The sequence below is a fragment of the Athalia rosae genome, chromosome 1, assembly GCF_917208135.1.
Source record: "Athalia rosae chromosome 1, iyAthRosa1.1, whole genome shotgun sequence".
Classification (NCBI taxonomy): Eukaryota; Metazoa; Arthropoda; class Insecta; order Hymenoptera; family Athaliidae; genus Athalia; species Athalia rosae.
This window is the reverse complement of record NC_064026.1, coordinates 1,868,766-1,885,232: the sequence shown is the minus strand read 5'-3', so window position 1 is coordinate 1,885,232 and position 16,467 is coordinate 1,868,766. Positions and strand designations below refer to the sequence as shown.

At 39.8% G+C, this 16,467-nt stretch overlaps 6 protein-coding genes across 9 annotated transcripts; 2 read left to right on the top strand and 4 right to left on the bottom strand.

The window, feature by feature from the left end:
* Window positions 1-227: 227 nt before the first annotated feature.
* On the bottom strand, window positions 228-3,553 carry LOC105693450 (ornithine aminotransferase, mitochondrial). Its single transcript, XM_012413389.3, has 5 exons — window positions 3,381-3,553; window positions 2,855-3,263; window positions 1,081-1,411; window positions 564-990; window positions 228-492 (listed from the first exon to the last, which is right to left on the bottom strand). The coding sequence occupies exons 2-5, from the start codon at window positions 3,238-3,240 to the stop codon at window positions 326-328; spliced, it is 1,311 nt and encodes a 436-aa protein (XP_012268812.2). The 5' UTR covers window positions 3,241-3,263; window positions 3,381-3,553; the 3' UTR covers window positions 228-325.
* A 1,641-nt stretch (window positions 3,554-5,194) lies between these two features.
* On the top strand, window positions 5,195-6,775 carry LOC105693453 (cell division cycle-associated protein 7-like). The gene is made up of 3 exons (XM_012413393.3): window positions 5,195-5,556; window positions 5,642-6,364; window positions 6,445-6,775. Exons 1-3 carry the CDS (start codon window positions 5,497-5,499, stop codon window positions 6,601-6,603), a joined length of 942 nt encoding a protein of 313 aa, XP_012268816.2. The 5' UTR covers window positions 5,195-5,496; the 3' UTR covers window positions 6,604-6,775.
* A 67-nt stretch (window positions 6,776-6,842) lies between these two features.
* On the bottom strand, window positions 6,843-8,366 carry LOC105693452 (probable methyltransferase-like protein 25). The gene is made up of 3 exons (XM_012413392.3): window positions 7,773-8,366; window positions 7,344-7,698; window positions 6,843-7,266 (listed from the first exon to the last, which is right to left on the bottom strand). The coding sequence occupies exons 1-3, from the start codon at window positions 8,364-8,366 to the stop codon at window positions 6,935-6,937; spliced, it is 1,281 nt and encodes a 426-aa protein (XP_012268815.2). The 3' UTR covers window positions 6,843-6,934.
* A 77-nt stretch (window positions 8,367-8,443) lies between these two features.
* Window positions 8,444-8,920, bottom strand: LOC105693454. The gene has a single exon (XM_012413394.3). The coding sequence runs from the start codon at window positions 8,846-8,848 to the stop codon at window positions 8,444-8,446; it is 405 nt and encodes a 134-aa protein (XP_012268817.2). The 5' UTR covers window positions 8,849-8,920.
* A 199-nt stretch (window positions 8,921-9,119) lies between these two features.
* On the top strand, window positions 9,120-14,421 carry LOC105693448 (SWI/SNF complex subunit SMARCC2). Of its 3 annotated transcripts, none has more exons than XM_012413388.3 (10): window positions 9,120-9,397; window positions 9,491-9,610; window positions 9,901-10,014; window positions 10,092-10,462; window positions 10,574-10,807; window positions 10,923-11,215; window positions 11,310-11,619; window positions 11,713-12,470; window positions 12,543-12,898; window positions 12,989-14,421. In XM_012413388.3, the coding sequence occupies exons 1-10, from the start codon at window positions 9,281-9,283 to the stop codon at window positions 13,454-13,456; spliced, it is 3,141 nt and encodes a 1,046-aa protein (XP_012268811.2). In that variant the 5' UTR covers window positions 9,120-9,280; the 3' UTR covers window positions 13,457-14,421. The 3 variants fall into 3 exon arrangements, with proteins under 3 accessions (XP_012268811.2, XP_012268810.2, XP_012268809.2); XM_012413387.3 differs by having other exon boundaries at window positions 10,562-10,807; window positions 11,319-11,619; XM_012413386.3 differs by having other exon boundaries at window positions 10,562-10,807.
* Window positions 14,414-16,402, bottom strand: LOC105693451. 2 transcript variants are annotated; one of them, XM_048649106.1, is made up of 6 exons: window positions 16,320-16,402; window positions 15,998-16,262; window positions 15,623-15,927; window positions 15,211-15,538; window positions 14,938-15,143; window positions 14,414-14,829 (listed from the first exon to the last, which is right to left on the bottom strand). In XM_048649106.1, the coding sequence occupies exons 2-6, from the start codon at window positions 16,217-16,219 to the stop codon at window positions 14,607-14,609; spliced, it is 1,284 nt and encodes a 427-aa protein (XP_048505063.1). In that variant the 5' UTR covers window positions 16,220-16,262; window positions 16,320-16,402; the 3' UTR covers window positions 14,414-14,606. The 2 variants fall into 2 exon arrangements, with proteins under 2 accessions (XP_048505063.1, XP_012268814.2); XM_012413391.3 differs by having other exon boundaries at window positions 15,998-16,368.
* Between the last annotated feature and the right edge of the window lie 65 nt (window positions 16,403-16,467).

The window sequence follows — 16,467 nt, the reverse complement described above, 5'->3', positions numbered from 1 at the left end:
ACAATTATCTACATGTACACATACATGTATACATGCATACCTCTACTGGTTAGCTCACCGATGTCGCATCCAGATACAAAAATTCTGCGTTAGAATAGAAATGAAAAAGAATAAGAAGACGATGTGTAAGCGTCGGGTTTCTGGTACGAAGAAAATACCTGTCGAAGGATACAAAAAAGATTCGCAAGATATATAATACAGGAATGGGTATCGATTATTGTCTAACGTAAGAGAATATTAGGTGTTTTATTGACAAGAAATAATGGACCATAAACTTTTAGTTAAGATACAATTCGAATCAGTCATTCCGGATGTAAATTCGGATTCATTTCCGATAACTCGATATCACTTTTGACATAATTTCCACTGACTCCATCAGCTGTTCCTCGGATATGACTAGCGGTGGGGCGAGTCTAATTATGTGACCATGTGTAGGTTTCGCCAAGAGTCCTTCGTCCCGGAATTTCATACAAATATCCATGGCGTCAATGTCTACAAGAAGAAGAAAATTCAAATGAATAAAGCAACATCTGTTAGCATTAAATTTATTTTTATGAGCTTACTTTTGTCTATCACAATAGCGTTGAGCAACCCCTTTCCTCGTACCAATGTGACGATATCGTTCGGTAGCTTACGCAGCTCATCCCTAAGGATATTTCCAAGTTTCTCTGCTCTTTCCGCGAGTTTCTCTTCCTCCAGTACTTTCAATGCCGCTAACCCGATCCTCGCACCCAAAGGATTACCGCCGTATGTCGAGCCGTGCTCTCCTGGTTTTATAAGAAGCATCACGCGATCGTCGGACAGGACTCCTGATACAGGGTAAAATCCTCCGGATAACGCTTTACCCAGGATAACTATATCCGGCCTTACGCCTTCGTGGTCCACCGCCAAACGCTTCCCCGTTCTAGCCAGCCCAGTTTGAACCTCATCTGCGATCCACAGGACGTTGTGTTTCGTACAAAGCTCCCTCACTCCCCTCAGATAGCCGTCCTTCGATTGAAATAAGAAATTAATTTTTCGTTTTACCCCCCCACTTCGCTAAGCCAAAAATCAAATCGAACCCGAATTATTCCCACTCACTTTAGGTACGACGACCCCCGCTTCGCCCTGAATCGGTTCGACCATGAAAGCGCACACGTTTGGATCCGCAAGGGCTTTGTCTAGGGCTTTGAGATCGTCGTAGGGGATTACTTCAAAACCTGGCATGAAGGGACCGAACCCAGAGTAGCTAACTGGGTCTGTACTAGAGGAGATCGCGCTCATAGTCCTACCCCAAAAATTCCCTTCGGCGAAAATGATCTTTGCCGAATTTTCGGGGATCTTTTTGGACGAGTAACCCCACCTGCGCGCCAACTTACAGGCCGTCTCACCGCCCTCCACTCCTGTATTCATCGGCAACCATTTGTCGTACCTGAAGCACAAAGAGAATTGTGTCACGATACAGCACCGCATCATATTGAAAAATTTTTCATATTTCAAACACATTTGGCAATCGAGGTACGATTAAAATGTAGTTTCGATAAAACTAGACCATATCCGAAATAATTGTGCAATTTTTCTAGTTGTTCCACCATAAGGTGGTCGGTATAATAATCAAATGAAAATCGTTCGATTTCGCTTTGGGTTCAGAGAAATCTATAACGATCCGTAATTAGTCTGCAACGTTCGTTCCCAGTTTTTTTTCTCTTTGTTTTTTACAAACAAAAAAAAAAACGTAGCCATGAGAAAGTTAATCGAAGTTGATCCCCGCCGTACAGTTATTATAGTAAAAAAATAAAGAGAACGTTGGCATAATATGTGCAATATTATACCCCAACGGAAACCGGTTATCGAATCTATTTTTTTTTTTTTTTTTCTACGACACGCATGCTAAAAATTATGATATATCTATGGCCCAGCCGAAGGGATTGCGAATCTTTAACCTTGGAGTAATCAACAATTGAGTTTTTTTCCTATAAGATAAACGTGTGGGATTATTCACAGTACACGATCATCTCTACCGATTTTATCTGCAGGTCAGCTTTAAATCACAATGTCCCGCTATACTTTATCAATATATCTATGTTTTATCGATCACAATGTGTTTGGCGTTTACCGCAGAAAGTACTCGAGTGATATATAAATAATTCGAGAAAATCCCTGCCCTAATCTGTGAAAAAAGCAATACTTGAATTGAATTCAAGATTGTACATTCCAGTGTTATTCAACGCGGAAAAAGATTCTCGCTGTAACTGATAATAACAAATGTTACAGTGATTCTGAAATTTTTTTTCACTTATCATTTCCACATTGAACCGCAGAAGGCTGATAAAATTAGAATAGTCTTACATCGTATTATTCGCAATTTCGGACCTTGACCTGCCCCTACTGCAGTTGCATGATAATATTTTCAAATAATCGAAGATAGGGATTTTTACCAACTAGATGTTATCGTTATTGATCAGGATTGCCGAAACGTTGTAATCACTTTTTATCGTGAATTGTTCGTTTCGCAATCTCTTCGAGTCTCACAGATTGTTCCAGATCGTGACATAAAAATCAATAACAATAAAATGAAAGCAATAGAATCTCAACGTGCGTTAATATATTTCGCAAACTACTATTTTACGAGTATTATACTAACAATAAATGTACAGATATGCGGTTGACACATCCGTGTGATCGTCAAGTACATTACGGCATTAGACGTCCGCCACTATCAGCCACTGTGCTCAAATGACATGCTATGTATAACAACACGCGTGTTGCGTTACGTTTTTAAACATTCCGTTTCTTTCGCTTTGGAATGTCACGTCAGTGAGAATTATTTCTGGAGTAGATCTATTAGATCTAGGCCACCGTAAAACTAACTCACCCGAAAAGTTTCGTTAGGTACTCTTCGAATTCTCCCAGTACATCGGAATAAAAAGCCCGGGATGTCAAAGTCAGGGTCTTCGCCTGGTCGATCATGGCCTTGTAAATCCTTGGGTGACAATGGCCTTGATTCACCGCTGAATAAGCGCTGAGGAAATCGTAGTAACGTTTTCCTTCGACATCCCACATACACGCACCCTCAGCTTTATGAAGAGCTACAGGTAGAGGGTGGTAATTGTGTGCTCCATATTTTGATTCTCGGTCAAAAACCTCCTGAGAACTTATACTCCTCGAACTCTGGATCTGATGAGCACGATGATGGCTATTTTGCCTCGGGGTTCCCTTACTCCCGAAGGATCGCAGGGCTAGTCTTGACAAGGGTCTCATTATTCCTGATCAAGATGCGTATACTTATGGAATTGCAAAAAAAAAATCATTTTGTTGTAAAATCGTGTGCAAAATACATAAGTGTAAATGCTATTTTCGAATGAAATAACAGTCGGGCTTGAAAACAATTGTATACTTACCCTACGTATGTATTGAAAGGTGTATGCAAGGTTTGAATAGAAATAGGGGGAATATTATTTAGGGGAAACCTATTCGAACTGAAGCGCAACCCACGAAATGTTGTTCCACCGGGCCAAATCAAACTACTGACCGTGGTGCGGTGTGGAGCTCACGTTTTATGTCCCAAGAAACGAAAACCTCCCGATCTGCGAGGACGGGAGCGGGGCACCAGCTGCCTAAGTAAATGCTACTATGCTCTGTGTAGACAGTAAATACTACTCTTGGGTACGCAATAATTTAACTTGCAGAACACGACAAAATCCAAGTATTATATATATTCAAGTGTGTACATAAACCCGCTGATAAGCCATAGCACCGAGAGAGAATAAAGTGATTGCAGACCACACTCGAAGTAGCTAATTTGACCCCTAATAATTTGTCGGTTATCCTTAAGCTGCTTATTGTAGCCAGCGTAATTAATTTTCAAATTTGATTCCATTAAAAAAAAAGAAGATATTTATATATTGCAGTTGTAAAGTTGTAATTCAGAGTTCAATTTAGGACGATATTTTTATTGGCATAATTAGACGTCATTGATTTACAGTAAATTATTTTTGAAAAACCAGATCGATCTGCAGAGCCATCAGAAAATAGCACAGATGAAACCCCGCGGGGATATTGACCGTATTTCTTCGCGAGCCGATGGGAGAATGGAAAATAGAGAATAACCCCGTGTTTTTATGTGATATCACGTACGTGATCGCGACTTGAGTTAAGACATGAAAATAGAAGGTGTATGTGTTTGTGATATTTAAATTAACGCACGAAAAGGGTTAATTGGATGTTAGTAAAAAGGTTGCGCATGATGTAACAAAAAAAGCGAGTGGACCAAATAAAGACCGGGTCAATGAAGCAAAGTAGGGGAAAATTTTGTCTACTGTAATCGTTTTATTGGCGAACTTTAACCAGGCTTTAATTCTCAACGGTTACGTTACAACATATGTATATCAGCGTCCTACACAATACAATTAACTCATCATTGACGAAGACGATAGAATTTTAGACTTTATGGTTGCATGCATATTATTATAGTAGAATTATATCGCGTGCAGTATTCCAATGTCGCGAACGTCTGCAAGTGTAGTAGATCTTCAAATATGACCCGATCATATTATAATGCTAATAATTACGTTCAGTTTTGTCGCGTAGCTGTGTTGGATATCAGCTGCAGCTGTGCACATCTAGTACATAAGTTTGTGTAAAGTTTAAAGTATATACATACAGTACGTCGAGATTACTCTGACAATAAAATGATAAATAGGTTTGTGAGTGGCCGATCATATTGTCAGCTGTGACCGTGGCACGCGTTTGCTGAATGACGCCAAGATATACAATAATATCCCAATAGAAATGGAAACATTGATACATCACAAAGTTGATCAAACTTATTATGAATAAGCGCCTAATTTGTTGTTACGACAATTAGCGCATACCAGGTCACAGGTCGTTGAATTATAGCGAATATAATAATTACCTATATTCGTTGATGCAGACCGTAGGATTGGAGTATATGCGGAAATAATTCGTTGTTGAATCAACACTTGTATTAGCAGGTACAGGGAGTTACTTGATCTGTGAAACAATAAAATTTTGTTGACGATTTTGGATTAAACGGCTGAATTCTAGCTGTGACTCCAAAGGGTCTGTAAATACGATTAAAGTGAGGATTATCGTATGCATCACGAATGTACCATTATCAATTAATTGGCATTCTGCGCGTATTATTAGTCTACGTAGTTAATAAAAGTATTATACAAATAATTGAGATTTCAGAGCGTGATAACCATTTGTCAATTAAGCTGAGATCTCTTCGGATTGTTTAGGGTGTGAAGCAACTATCCTGACCTAATTCCTCGACCCTAATCTTGACCTTAACCGTATTCACGGCCGCTTCAATTAAATTCCGAAAGTTGGCTCCAAAATCTGGCGCCTGCGCGGAAATTTCGCGCCTTTTTCAGAGACGCCACTTCGTTTTTAGCGTCATCACCTGTAGCTGTAGTGTCATAATTTCTAGTTATTCATTAGCTATCAAATACCTGAAAAAATACTCAGTTTTTAAAAAGACTTGTATAAAATATGGCAGACGAAGATTATGATGCTATCAGGAGAAAAAATATCGCGGAGAGGAACGCATTTGTGAGTAAACCGTTACTAACCTCTATTATGGATTCATACTTATATCGAAGCATTAGCTAAACAATTAAATCCTAATCGCTTACAGTTTTCGGAATTCTTCAAAGACCTGAAAAAAGAAACGGCAGATTTAAAGCCACCGCCTGTACCACTACCTAAGAACTCAGAGGATTCTGAAGTCGATAGTAATGATGAAAATGAGCCAATAAGACAGAGACGTAAACCAAATAAGAAATCAAGTGGATGTTTGCAAAAAAAAAGAAACCTGGACATTCGTCGAAAGTACAATACGCGTCAAAGTGTGAAGACAAGCATATCTTTGTCAGATTCAGAAGAACTTGTTGATGCAAAAGATGGCAAGAGACGCCGCAAGCGGCCTAAATTGAAGGTTCTTTTCCGTTGGGCAGTTCCCTTTGAACGAGAAATTGCTATGATGAGATGGATGTTGTATGGTGAAGGAGATGAAGAAAAAGAAGAGGAAAGTGAGGAGTCTACTGGTTCATCTAACGATGAAGATGATCAACTCAGAAGAAAAGTTGTTCATAAGATATCGAAATCTGATTACAACCCGGATAACATACGTTCTCCTGAGGAAGTAACTGAGGAACAGTTGTTGAACGTTGCAGAAAGAAGTACTGGTAAAATATACTGTAAAACAAACGGCATAAGCTGCCATCAATGTAGACAAAAGACCTTGGATACAAAAACGATATGCAGATCCGGGGAATGTATTGGTATCAGAGGACAATTTTGTGGCCCTTGTTTGCGCGGCAGATATGGCGAAGATGCTGTTGTTGCCCTCAAAGATCCCGTAAGATATTGGTACACAAGACTTGTGTAGCTTAGATGTTTTTATCGTTTTTTTATATGTGCGTACGATCTTATTCGCAGAACTGGGTGTGTCCACCATGTCGAGGACTCTGCAACTGTAGTATATGCAGAAAGCGGAATGGTCAGATGCCAACCGGAATCCTAGCACCTATAGTACAGGAGGAGGGTTATTCATCAGTTATGGATTATTTGGAATCTGGTAATACCGAAAACCTCTAATAATTTAAGCAACTAGTGTTTACAGAAGTATGACACGGAATTATTAAAGACTGCTATTTGTAGGTCGTTAATTATTACTTCAAACTTGACTATAAATTGTTACTCTATGTCTCGAGATCTCTATTAGCATATTAAATAACGCTTCTGATTAATAATACAGTGTGTAACAAAATATGAGTTTTTTAGCAATATTTGCATTCCTTTTCTCTTGTTGCTGTGATTGAAAGAACTTTGTGATATTGAATAGAATTTTTTAAGTTTAATTTATCAGAATAAAAACCATTCCATATGATAATACTATTTACATTATTATTTAAACTGTTTATATTAATTATTTAAGTGCTATAATTGCGTAGCACCTTGGAGATTTGACTGGATCAAAAAGTCGTACTAAGGCAAAGTTAGAACAAGCCTTACTTGCCTTCAAGTATGTTATTCTATCTAATAAGATGGCAGATTCAACGACAGAACCTAGACAGACCCTTAACATTTGAAATATTTCCATTTTCCATTTTAAATTTTCATGAGCTTGGTACACCTCTTTAATCATATCCTGCGAAGGGATCTGATTTGAGTTCAGGACAATTTTTCTCAGCACCCATTGTGCATATGTGACAAAGTCTTCTGCAACTGCGCTACGTCCAGTCTTAACATTGGATATACCTGTGATAAAAAATTTTTTCAACGATCAGTTTACATTTATCATTGGTTTACACTACAAAAAATAGTACAACACAAACCTAGAGAATTTAGCAGTACTTGAATAACTGCTCTATAGAACAACGTGGGAGACAAATGATGATTATTTTTACGAACTCGCTCAATGGACTGTTGAGCTAACATCTTTGCATTTTTAGTCAATTTTAATTTCCCGCTGAGTGATGTTTCTGCCAAGTGGTAGCAGCATGTGACTACACAGAGAGATTTTATGCAGTCTGACTGTAGAAAAGCTTTTATAACAGACTGTCCTAAAGACCCACAAGTATGCAGGCCGGTGATGGTTAAACTTTGTTTTGAATTCCATCCTGGAGAATATAGCTTTACTAGATTTGAAAAGTCTGTAGAGTCGTCGATGCTATGTACTAAGTAATGAACCTGGACCAATAATTGAAAGAAATTATGTAATTTCGTTAAAATCAAGACAAAAATTATTCTGGACAAAATTGTACCAGTTTAGATGGTGGGCCAAACTTCTTCTTGATAATATTTTGCCTTCGTATAGCGCCTTTGTGAGTGATATGCGATGAATCAATTGCTAGCACAGGGACTCCATAGTTTTGACATATCTGTTCTGAAAGATAACCTTTTCCTGCTCCAGCATCAACAATTATACTTGAATGGAACTTTGCTAATGCAGAGGTAACTTTTGCCATAATTTCTACCTCGTATGATTTTTTGTCATTCATAAATTCAAGTTTTCCTGTGCAATTTGTCAAGTCTGACTCTTGAAGCTCAAGTCCCCAAGTTGAAAATAATTTGGGAACATCTCTCGCATCGTACACAAGATTACATTTCTCCAAAGCTAGGGAATCAATAGCTTTGAGAAATTTGTTCAATTCTGGAGTACTGTGATCAACGTCATTCCAATAATTCTTGCAAACAAAATCAGAACCTAGAGTTTCCAACTCCTTTCGCAGCTTATCTGGTAAGCAGGTGGTCCACAAATCTTCAGTAATGAAATCAGTCAGGTGGGAATTGACCAGAGATTGATATGTTTGCAAAAAACTCAATACTTTCTCAAAGTGCTCATCATATGTAGACATGTTTAATATGTGCAGTATTAATTCAATATCGTTATGGATTTTGGTTGCCAAGGTATTTTTCTCTTTCTTCAAAGTGCTTAGAAATTAAGTTTATCCATTTCTGGATACGTTGATTTGATCTTTGCCAGCGAACAAATTCGACTGTATTTTAATTTTATATCTTCCAATAACTTTAGTATGTCAATTTCTTGCGAGTTATGTCTGGGGAAGTTGTCGATATCCATTCGCAATTTCTTTGCTAAAGAAGCTGCTTTTTCAGGAAATGAATTCGTTTTCAGGTTATACTCCAAGACACCGCTATAATAACCCAGCTCAGCGGCTACCTGACTTGCCCTGTGATATCCCAAGTGATAGGGTTCTAATAACTGTGTTCTCCCTACTTTATAACCTTCCTCGAATCCAGCTTTTTCTGCTATTTCTTCACCAAAAAGTATATGATCGAACACCTCGTTGACATCCAAATCTTCTTTTGACACAGACATTTTGCTTGCGAGTCACTTTTGCAAATGTAAAAGTGCAAACAGAAGTTCAGATACGTACCACTCGAGTTCGCAGGAATTCGCGCACGTCGCGCAGGCTACCGAAAAGCTCCGTTAACAGAAGCTCGAAATCTGCATAATTCATCGTTTACTTTTACTCTAGAGATTTTCAAAATATAAAACTGATTTGAAAGAGTTTTTTCAATCATAGTTTTTAGTGTTCTCACATAAATCGGAAATAGGAAGCGAGAAAAATTCGTTTGGAATCTCAAGACAGCGTTTGCAGCCGAAGTCGTGAATACAGGCTTGCCATACAAACGGGTTTCTGATCCCTATCATTACCAACTTCAAGCGTTGAGATGAGTGATGTTTGCGGGTGGTGAAGCGTTGTTTTCCTCAAGTGTCGGTGGATTTTGAGTGAAAACCGGGTAAAAAATGATCGCCTTAGGTCCGAAGAAGGACGGTGGTCCAAACGGGAAATTTTTCGAGTCCCCGGATATTCTAGGTCAATTGGATGCAGTGAAACAGTGGCTACTGAAAAACTGTAAAAAGGTGAGGCCGGCGTCTTAGGCGTCCCGATTCCAAATTCGCTTAATTTTTAATCAATCTGTTTATTCATTCGCAAATTTGTTATTTATTTTATAGTATGTTCAAACGGATCCACCCACTAATAAAAGTCTTGCCACTTTGGTGGTACAGCTTTTACAATTCCAAGAGGATAACCTCGGTAAAAATGTGTCAAAACCGCCAATGACAAGGCTTCCTGTGAGTACCTTTCATCCATTCAAAACTATTCAATAGCAGCAACCAAAAAAGATTTAAAAATTTCTAATCTCACAAGTTTCACACGTTTCCCGCCTCTCTGGTTCACTGTATCCCATTCACCCTGCAAGTTTCAATAATGAGAAACTTTCATTGTTTGTATTTTCAAAAAATTTCACTTGTAGAAAAAATATGAGCTTCACAACTTGAGTTATAGACCTAATAGAAATTGTCAGATTCATTGCATTTTAATGTATCGTCAACTGGCCAATAACTGATTTCTTTGTCTTCAGATGAAATGCTTCTTAGACTTCAAACCTGGTGGTGGCCTGTGCCAAATATTAGCTACTGCGTTTCGATTCAAACAAGAACAAGGATGGAGACGTTTTGACTTCCAAGTTGGCAAGGTGGTCTATTTACCACGCTGAGTTCTCAATGGATTAACCTATCGACTATCAGCTTCATTTCTTTTTTTATCTTTCAGTCTGGATCTCGTATGGATCGTGCGATAGAAATGTTAGTAGCGGCAGAGCGAGCCTTGGTTCAAAATCGGTGCATGACTATACCCTGTGTATACGTTAGACCTGAAGTTGACAAGGCAACAGCTACTAAAGTAAAAGAAGTCGTTCGTCGTCACCAGGGAACCATTGCAGAGGCAGAGGCAGATGCAACCCATATAATTTATCCACCAGTTGATCCACTAGAGGAGGAATATGCTCGACCATGCTTCAGACGTGATCGTTCTGTACTGCTTCATTGGTATTACTTTCCCGACAGTCACGATTCATGGGCAACACTAGATCTTCCATGGGACTTCCCTGAAGGCCCGATAGGAGTTGGAAACACAAGTGGGAGGTATGAGACAACCAAATAGCAGCTACTTTTCATGAATTTAAATTCTTGTTGTTACCATATCTACATTGTTCCTCGGCAAATATTAAAAAGTAATAAAAGTATTGATGACAGACCCCCTTATCGTGTATCTGCTACTTGGGCTTTGGATCTTGATCAGTATAACGAATGGATGACTGAAGAAGACTATGACGTGGATGACAATGGACAAAAACGAGTCCACAAACATCGGTTGTCTGTCGAAGACCTAATGGCTCAACCAGCTCATCCACCGCCGCCTGCTTCTGCAAAAAAACAAAAGCGTAAACGGTCTCCGAGCCCTCCGCCAAAGATCGGAAAACGCAAGAGGTATGTATTTTTAAGGAAATGAGTTTCCCATCTTACAGCAAATTCTCGGTATATCCTTTGTCACGTATAATTTTAAACCATATTTGTATTTTCATATGACCATGATTTTTTACAGTGGTCGTGGACCTGCAGGAATCCAAGGCTCCTCATCTGCTTCAGCTACGCCAAAAAAATCCCGTGGTGGTGTCGATGAAGAAGAAGACCTGACCCAAGGCATGGAAGATCCCCCAGCTGAGCCTAGGATAATAGAGGTAGTGGCCAGTCCTGCCAATCCTGCTACAGTTGGTCCAGGTAGCGGTGTTACAGGCAGTAGTGGCAGTTTATCAGCAACCGGGAACAAAAAACAGGACAGCGAACTGCAACCGCTAAAGTCTGGCAATATGGCTGATCTGGACGAACCTTCAGATGGTGTGTGAAACTCATTAGTTCTTATTCGTATTCTACATGTGCATGTAGTGTAGAATTGCAATGTCCACTCCAAAAATGATCCTAATATTTTAAGGTGATAAAGGAAGCACACAAGGAACTCAGGAGAGGGAAGAGCGTGACGCTAGTAAAGAACGAGGAGAAGGTGCTAAAGGCGATGAGCCAGAAGACAATGTGACTGAACAAACACATCACATCGTTGTACCCAGTTATTCGGCTTGGTTCGATTACAACTCAATACATACTATTGAAAAGCGTGCTTTATCGGAATTCTTCAATGGCAAGAATAAGTCCAAAACACCTGAGATTTACCTAGCGTATCGTAACTTTATGATAGATACATATCGACTGAATCCAACCGAGTATATCACATCGACTGCTTGCAGGTAAGGGAAAATAGTTTTGTTTCGAGCTGCTTATTGGTTCGTTCCGAAGTGAATTTAATAGAGTGACAATATAACGCGGTTTCATGTTTTCAGACGTAATTTGGCAGGAGATGTATGTGCCATCATGCGGGTCCACGCGTTTTTGGAGCAATGGGGTCTTATTAATTACCAGGTTGACGCAGAATCCCGTCCAACTCCAATGGGTCCGCCGCCTACTTCCCATTTTCATGTTCTATCAGATACTCCATCTGGTTTGGCTCCTGTTAATCCAAATCCACCTAAGACTCCTCAACCAACAAGTGCTGCAAAGTCCTTATTAGATTTGGAGAAGAAACCCATAGTTGCAGCCGTGGGACCAGAAGAAAAGAGCGGTATAGGTGTGATGGCAAACTTCGGTCTTAAGGTTGATCAGTATTCGAGAAAACCTGCTGTTTTGAAAAGCAAGCAGGCTGCTGGAGCTACCCGCGATTGGACAGAACAGGAAACACTATTATTGTTAGAAGGCTTGGAGCTCCATAAAGATGATTGGAATAAAGTTTGCGAACACGTTGGATCCCGTACTCAAGATGAATGCATACTTCACTTCCTACGGCTTCCCATTGAGGACCCATACCTCGAAGAAGGTGGTCCCGAAGGCTTAGGACCACTCGCTTACCAGCCAGTTCCATTTTCAAAGGCTGGTAATCCAGTAATGAGCACCGTTGCATTCCTAGCTTCAGTTGTTGATCCGAGAGTAGCTGCTAGCGCTGCTAAAGCAGCAATGGAAGAATTTGCAGCTATCAAAGATCAAGTGCCTGCTGCGTTGCTCGATCAACATTTACGAAATGTTCAAGCTAGTACTAATCCAGATGGTAAGTTTTCACAACCCCGAAATGCTCTCTCAATTCGAATACCTATGCTTAATCCGTGGTCATTACGTTTAGGCAAATTTGACCCATCGGCAGGGCTTGCGCAATCTGGTATTGCAGGAACAGGCCCTCCAGAACCTCCGGAAGATCCTGTTGTACCAGCCACTACAGCTGGTTCGTCTTCCGCCAGTGCTACTTCTCCTCAAGCCTCCACTGCTGACAGTAAAAAAGATGACACACAGGATCTCAAAGTTAAGGAGGAAACAGATGGGCCAATGGTATCACCACAAACGCTGAAAAAAGAAGAAGTCGTAGTGGAGAGTGAGCGTGACCAATCAGACAAAATGGATGTTGACTCGAAGGATGGCGAAGACGATGCGAAATCCAAGGCAGATGGCGAAGAATCAGAGGCTAAAGAAAAGCGAGATAAGGTATTTATTGCTATCAGCCAGTGCGTCTTGGTGCTGGCCAGACAATTTATGGTTATAAGGTGTCATCATTTTTCACTTACCGTTATCCAGGTTGTCAGAGATGCCCAACTACAATCTGCAGCGGCAGCTGCATTGGCAGCTGCGGCTGTCAAGGCAAAACACTTGGCAGCTGTAGAGGAAAGAAAGATCAAATCGTTGGTAGCATTGCTGGTGGAAACTCAAATGAAAAAACTGGAAATAAAACTACGTCATTTCGAGGAACTCGAAACAACTATGGAACGTGAACGAGAAGGACTCGAGTATCAACGTCAACAGTTGATTACAGAACGTCAGCAGTTCCATCTGGAACAATTGAAGGCTGCAGAATTTCGTGCTCGACAACAAGCTCACCAACGGCTGGCTCAGGAACAACAGCAACAACAGCAAAGTCAACATCCCCCATGGCAAGCAACTAATTCTCAGCAACAACAGCAGCCGCAACCGCAGCAGCAACAACCACCTAGCCCTCAGCCACAGGCGACACAACCACCACCACATACACCACCTCAACAAGCGTAACTTGATCATTTTCTGTAAATTAAACCAGTATAACAAAGAAATCAGGATTTTAGTGGTTGTCGTGTAAGTGGAAAGTGGTGTCTAACGCACTTATTTCATTCGTTTTCTCGTGCACCTATGCCAATAATTCCATGAAATGTATTACCATGTACTGAAATATTTATATGGCATTTTAGGCGGGTCTTCTTTTATCCTGATATTTTTTCCTCATGCTTTTAAGGTCCTGACCATCGCAGTAAAGTTTCGTTATCTTGGCTAGTAATATTATTTTGTGGAATATACTTTATTTTTTATTATTTTACTAGTTACAAAAATAGGTCAGCAAATTGTTACGGCTAAAGGTTTACGTCAAAATATCGTCCGGTTCAAATTTATACATTCACCTATTTAACATTACCGGGCCTGAGTTAACAGACAACCACTAATAGTTTTTAGAACGCCGATATGCTGGGCAAGCCGATTATTCCAATACCAATAATAACTATCATTAGAATCTGATTTCATCATGAATGAATGAATAATAGGTAAGCTATATTATTATCGACCACTTTTTCGTACACACAGTCCCTTTGTGTTTCATGCGGAAAGAATCAAGACAGTAATAATTTAACCAGAGACACGGAACGTTGTTTTTATCATTACCACGTTCTGTGTAAACTGTGAACAGATTTTAGAATGCATCCATGAACTTCTCGTATCTGCATTATAATTCGTAATATTATAATATCGACTCATGATCTTCGTGTACAATACACTACTGCATACATATACATACATACATATATATTATTACTCCGAATCAATTATTGTGCACCGCTCTATCATCTTGTAATATAAGATCTTAATGAAGTTATTTCATAGGAAATAAGGTTGAATGATGTCAATATACTGAAATAGTATAGCAAAAAAAAGAAACATAAGGATCTAGAGAGAAGTTAAATGAATTAAAAGATTGGGTACCAGTACATGAAGTTTATTCATCTATTTCGATGCAATAGAACATAAAATATTAGTACAATTATTTTTTGATCTGGTTCTTGGAAACCAAAAAAAAAAAGGAACGAAAATTGCCTAAACGCGCCGGTTTTTGATAGTCTATTACAGTACATTCAAATTCTATTATTACTATACATTGACTAATGAGAGATAATCAAAGTGCTTCGTTATCTATTAGCTCCAACACTAGATCTGTCATCAGACGTGCACATTCTGCACCTCCCGGCGGTGGACCTTGTGCCCCCTCCTTTTTTTCACTTGCTTCTTCATCCTCATACAAGTTTGGGGCTTCGTCGCTGGCACAGGTACTTATCGGCAGCATGTCCAGTGCTAAGCCCAACCCAAATCTTCCACAAGCCCAAATTTCCTTGGTCAACCTGTGATAAATTTCAATAGATGAGCTACAAAAATGCTTGGGCAACTTATACTCATACATTTAGGTAGGTCGTGTTAGATATGTGCAATGCCGAATCTCTCTTACTCACACGTTCCACATAGTTGCAGGGTCCCTTGAAGATTGTTGAACGTCAAGTACCTCCAGGGCAGCAATCAAATGGAGGTGGTAATGGCGTAAAAGAGATGTCATGTGTACACGTCTAACTTCTCCACTTGTGCAACAGTACAGAAGATTTGCCAAATCAAGGGCCAATGATCCGACTCGAGATAGTTGAAAATCAACAAAGCAAACCACCTGAGAAATTATTTCATTCATGGGTTCGGATAGGCACCTGAAATATAACTCTTGTCTGCTTACCAACCTTGGAATCTGGACCTGATTCTTCTCGAAAGAGAATGTTGTTGGTCCAACAGTCACCGTGACAAAATACCGTCAGTGGTCCTTGAGCAGCGGCTAACTTGCTCATTGTATGAAAGAAAGTGTCTTCGTGCAAAAAAGTTTGTAATCTTTGCATGACATCTTCCCTTCTCTCTTTTGCCATTGGTGGCAGAGCTTCGGATACCATTTTAATTGCATTATTCGCTGCTACCCTGTAATATTGTCTGTACCAGTCTGCGTTCTCATCTCGAAACATTGCTTCTTCAACGCCATTGCCTCCCCGTCTGCTCAACTCTTCAAACTTTTCTGGCCTTGAAATTTTATATTTTACATTTCTGTTAATTCAATTTTCGAAACAAGTTAGTTACCAGAGAGGAGTATGTACCAAAACTTGCCTCAATTCTTTTAAGGCCAGGCTAAGCGCATGAAAACCTGCCAAGGCCGACAGTGTTTGTTGAAGCTGCTCCAATTGTAGTCCAACTCTTCTGTCACCCATCTGGAAACCACGTTCTCGCAAATCTTCCATTGCAATCAAATCTTCTCGCGCAGTGTATATTCTAGCCACACCGTCGAATACGCGACGTCCTCGTGATTGTAGAGCGTTCAAAGCTGGCCATACTCTTGTGTAAAATGCTACCTCGTTTCGGAAAAGTGTCTCACTCTTGAAAGCCTCGCGTCGTTCTCGTGAATCCGGCAATACCTTAGGAGTCATTTAATGATTGAATTACCTGAAAATTCTGCAAAAGTTCTGTTGAATGAAGTAGACTTACCTTATAGATGATAGCCCGTTGCCATTTCACCCTTTCTGTAGTATTTTTTTGCTGCTTCATGCCCATAACACGCAGTCGATATAGCATTGATGTGTAATTATCTCCTCTCCCTGATCCAGGTTCTTCCTCAAAGCTGACGATTTCAACATCTGGCTCATCTTTGGCAATGATTTCTTTGATAGTATCCAAGCTCAACCGTACTGTTTCGTTTTTACACTCCATCACTTTTTATTGTTTGGGTACGTCAGTCATTAGGCTCTTCTACCTTTTGGATGGATGAATTTGTTTAAACTCTTTCGCTTACTTTGATGTAATACTTTACCAGAACGAACACCGAACGGTTGAATAGAAAACAGAAGTGCAATATGAGACTGTTCACCGCACACAGGAAGGAGGTATTTTGCTGAAAGGGGTCTTCCCCCTGATTTTCAACGCATTAATCAGTTAGGACCAAATCGAGGGGGCGAATT

What these genes read in the sequence shown, in the direction of transcription:
- LOC105693450 (XM_012413389.3), bottom strand. Translation starts at nt 3,240, where the DNA reads ATGAGACCCTTGTCAAGACTAGCCCTGCGATCCTTCGGGAGTAAGGGA. An exon ending in CGGGGGTCGTCGTACCTAAA is followed by an intron (nt 991 to 1,080) that starts GTGAGTGGGAAT and finishes TTTCAATCGAAG; the next exon opens with GACGGCTATCTGAGGGGAGT. An exon ending in CGCTATTGTGATAGACAAAA is followed by an intron (nt 493 to 563) that starts GTAAGCTCATAA and finishes TTCTTCTTGTAG; the next exon opens with ACATTGACGCCATGGATATT.
- LOC105693453 (XM_012413393.3), top strand. Translation starts at nt 5,497, where the DNA reads ATGGCAGACGAAGATTATGATGCTATCAGGAGAAAAAATATCGCGGAG. An exon ending in TCGCGGAGAGGAACGCATTT is followed by an intron (nt 5,557 to 5,641) that starts GTGAGTAAACCG and finishes AATCGCTTACAG; the next exon opens with TTTTCGGAATTCTTCAAAGA. An exon ending in TTGTTGCCCTCAAAGATCCC is followed by an intron (nt 6,365 to 6,444) that starts GTAAGATATTGG and finishes TCTTATTCGCAG; the next exon opens with AACTGGGTGTGTCCACCATG.
- LOC105693452 (XM_012413392.3), bottom strand. Translation starts at nt 8,366, where the DNA reads ATGTCTACATATGATGAGCACTTTGAGAAAGTATTGAGTTTTTTGCAA. An exon ending in TTGGCCCACCATCTAAACTG is followed by an intron (nt 7,699 to 7,772) that starts GTACAATTTTGT and finishes TTATTGGTCCAG; the next exon opens with GTTCATTACTTAGTACATAG. An exon ending in AGTACTGCTAAATTCTCTAG is followed by an intron (nt 7,267 to 7,343) that starts GTTTGTGTTGTA and finishes TTTTTATCACAG; the next exon opens with GTATATCCAATGTTAAGACT.
- LOC105693454 (XM_012413394.3), bottom strand. Translation starts at nt 8,848, where the DNA reads ATGTCTGTGTCAAAAGAAGATTTGGATGTCAACGAGGTGTTCGATCAT.
- LOC105693448 (XM_012413386.3), top strand. Translation starts at nt 9,281, where the DNA reads ATGATCGCCTTAGGTCCGAAGAAGGACGGTGGTCCAAACGGGAAATTT. An exon ending in TTGACTTCCAAGTTGGCAAG is followed by an intron (nt 10,015 to 10,091) that starts GTGGTCTATTTA and finishes TTTATCTTTCAG; the next exon opens with TCTGGATCTCGTATGGATCG. An exon ending in ATCACATCGACTGCTTGCAG is followed by an intron (nt 11,620 to 11,712) that starts GTAAGGGAAAAT and finishes TCATGTTTTCAG; the next exon opens with ACGTAATTTGGCAGGAGATG.
- LOC105693451 (XM_048649106.1), bottom strand. Translation starts at nt 16,219, where the DNA reads ATGGAGTGTAAAAACGAAACAGTACGGTTGAGCTTGGATACTATCAAA. An exon ending in AACGGGCTATCATCTATAAG is followed by an intron (nt 15,928 to 15,997) that starts GTAAGTCTACTT and finishes ATGACTCCTAAG; the next exon opens with GTATTGCCGGATTCACGAGA. An exon ending in AATCAGGTCCAGATTCCAAG is followed by an intron (nt 15,144 to 15,210) that starts GTTGGTAAGCAG and finishes ATAATTTCTCAG; the next exon opens with GTGGTTTGCTTTGTTGATTT.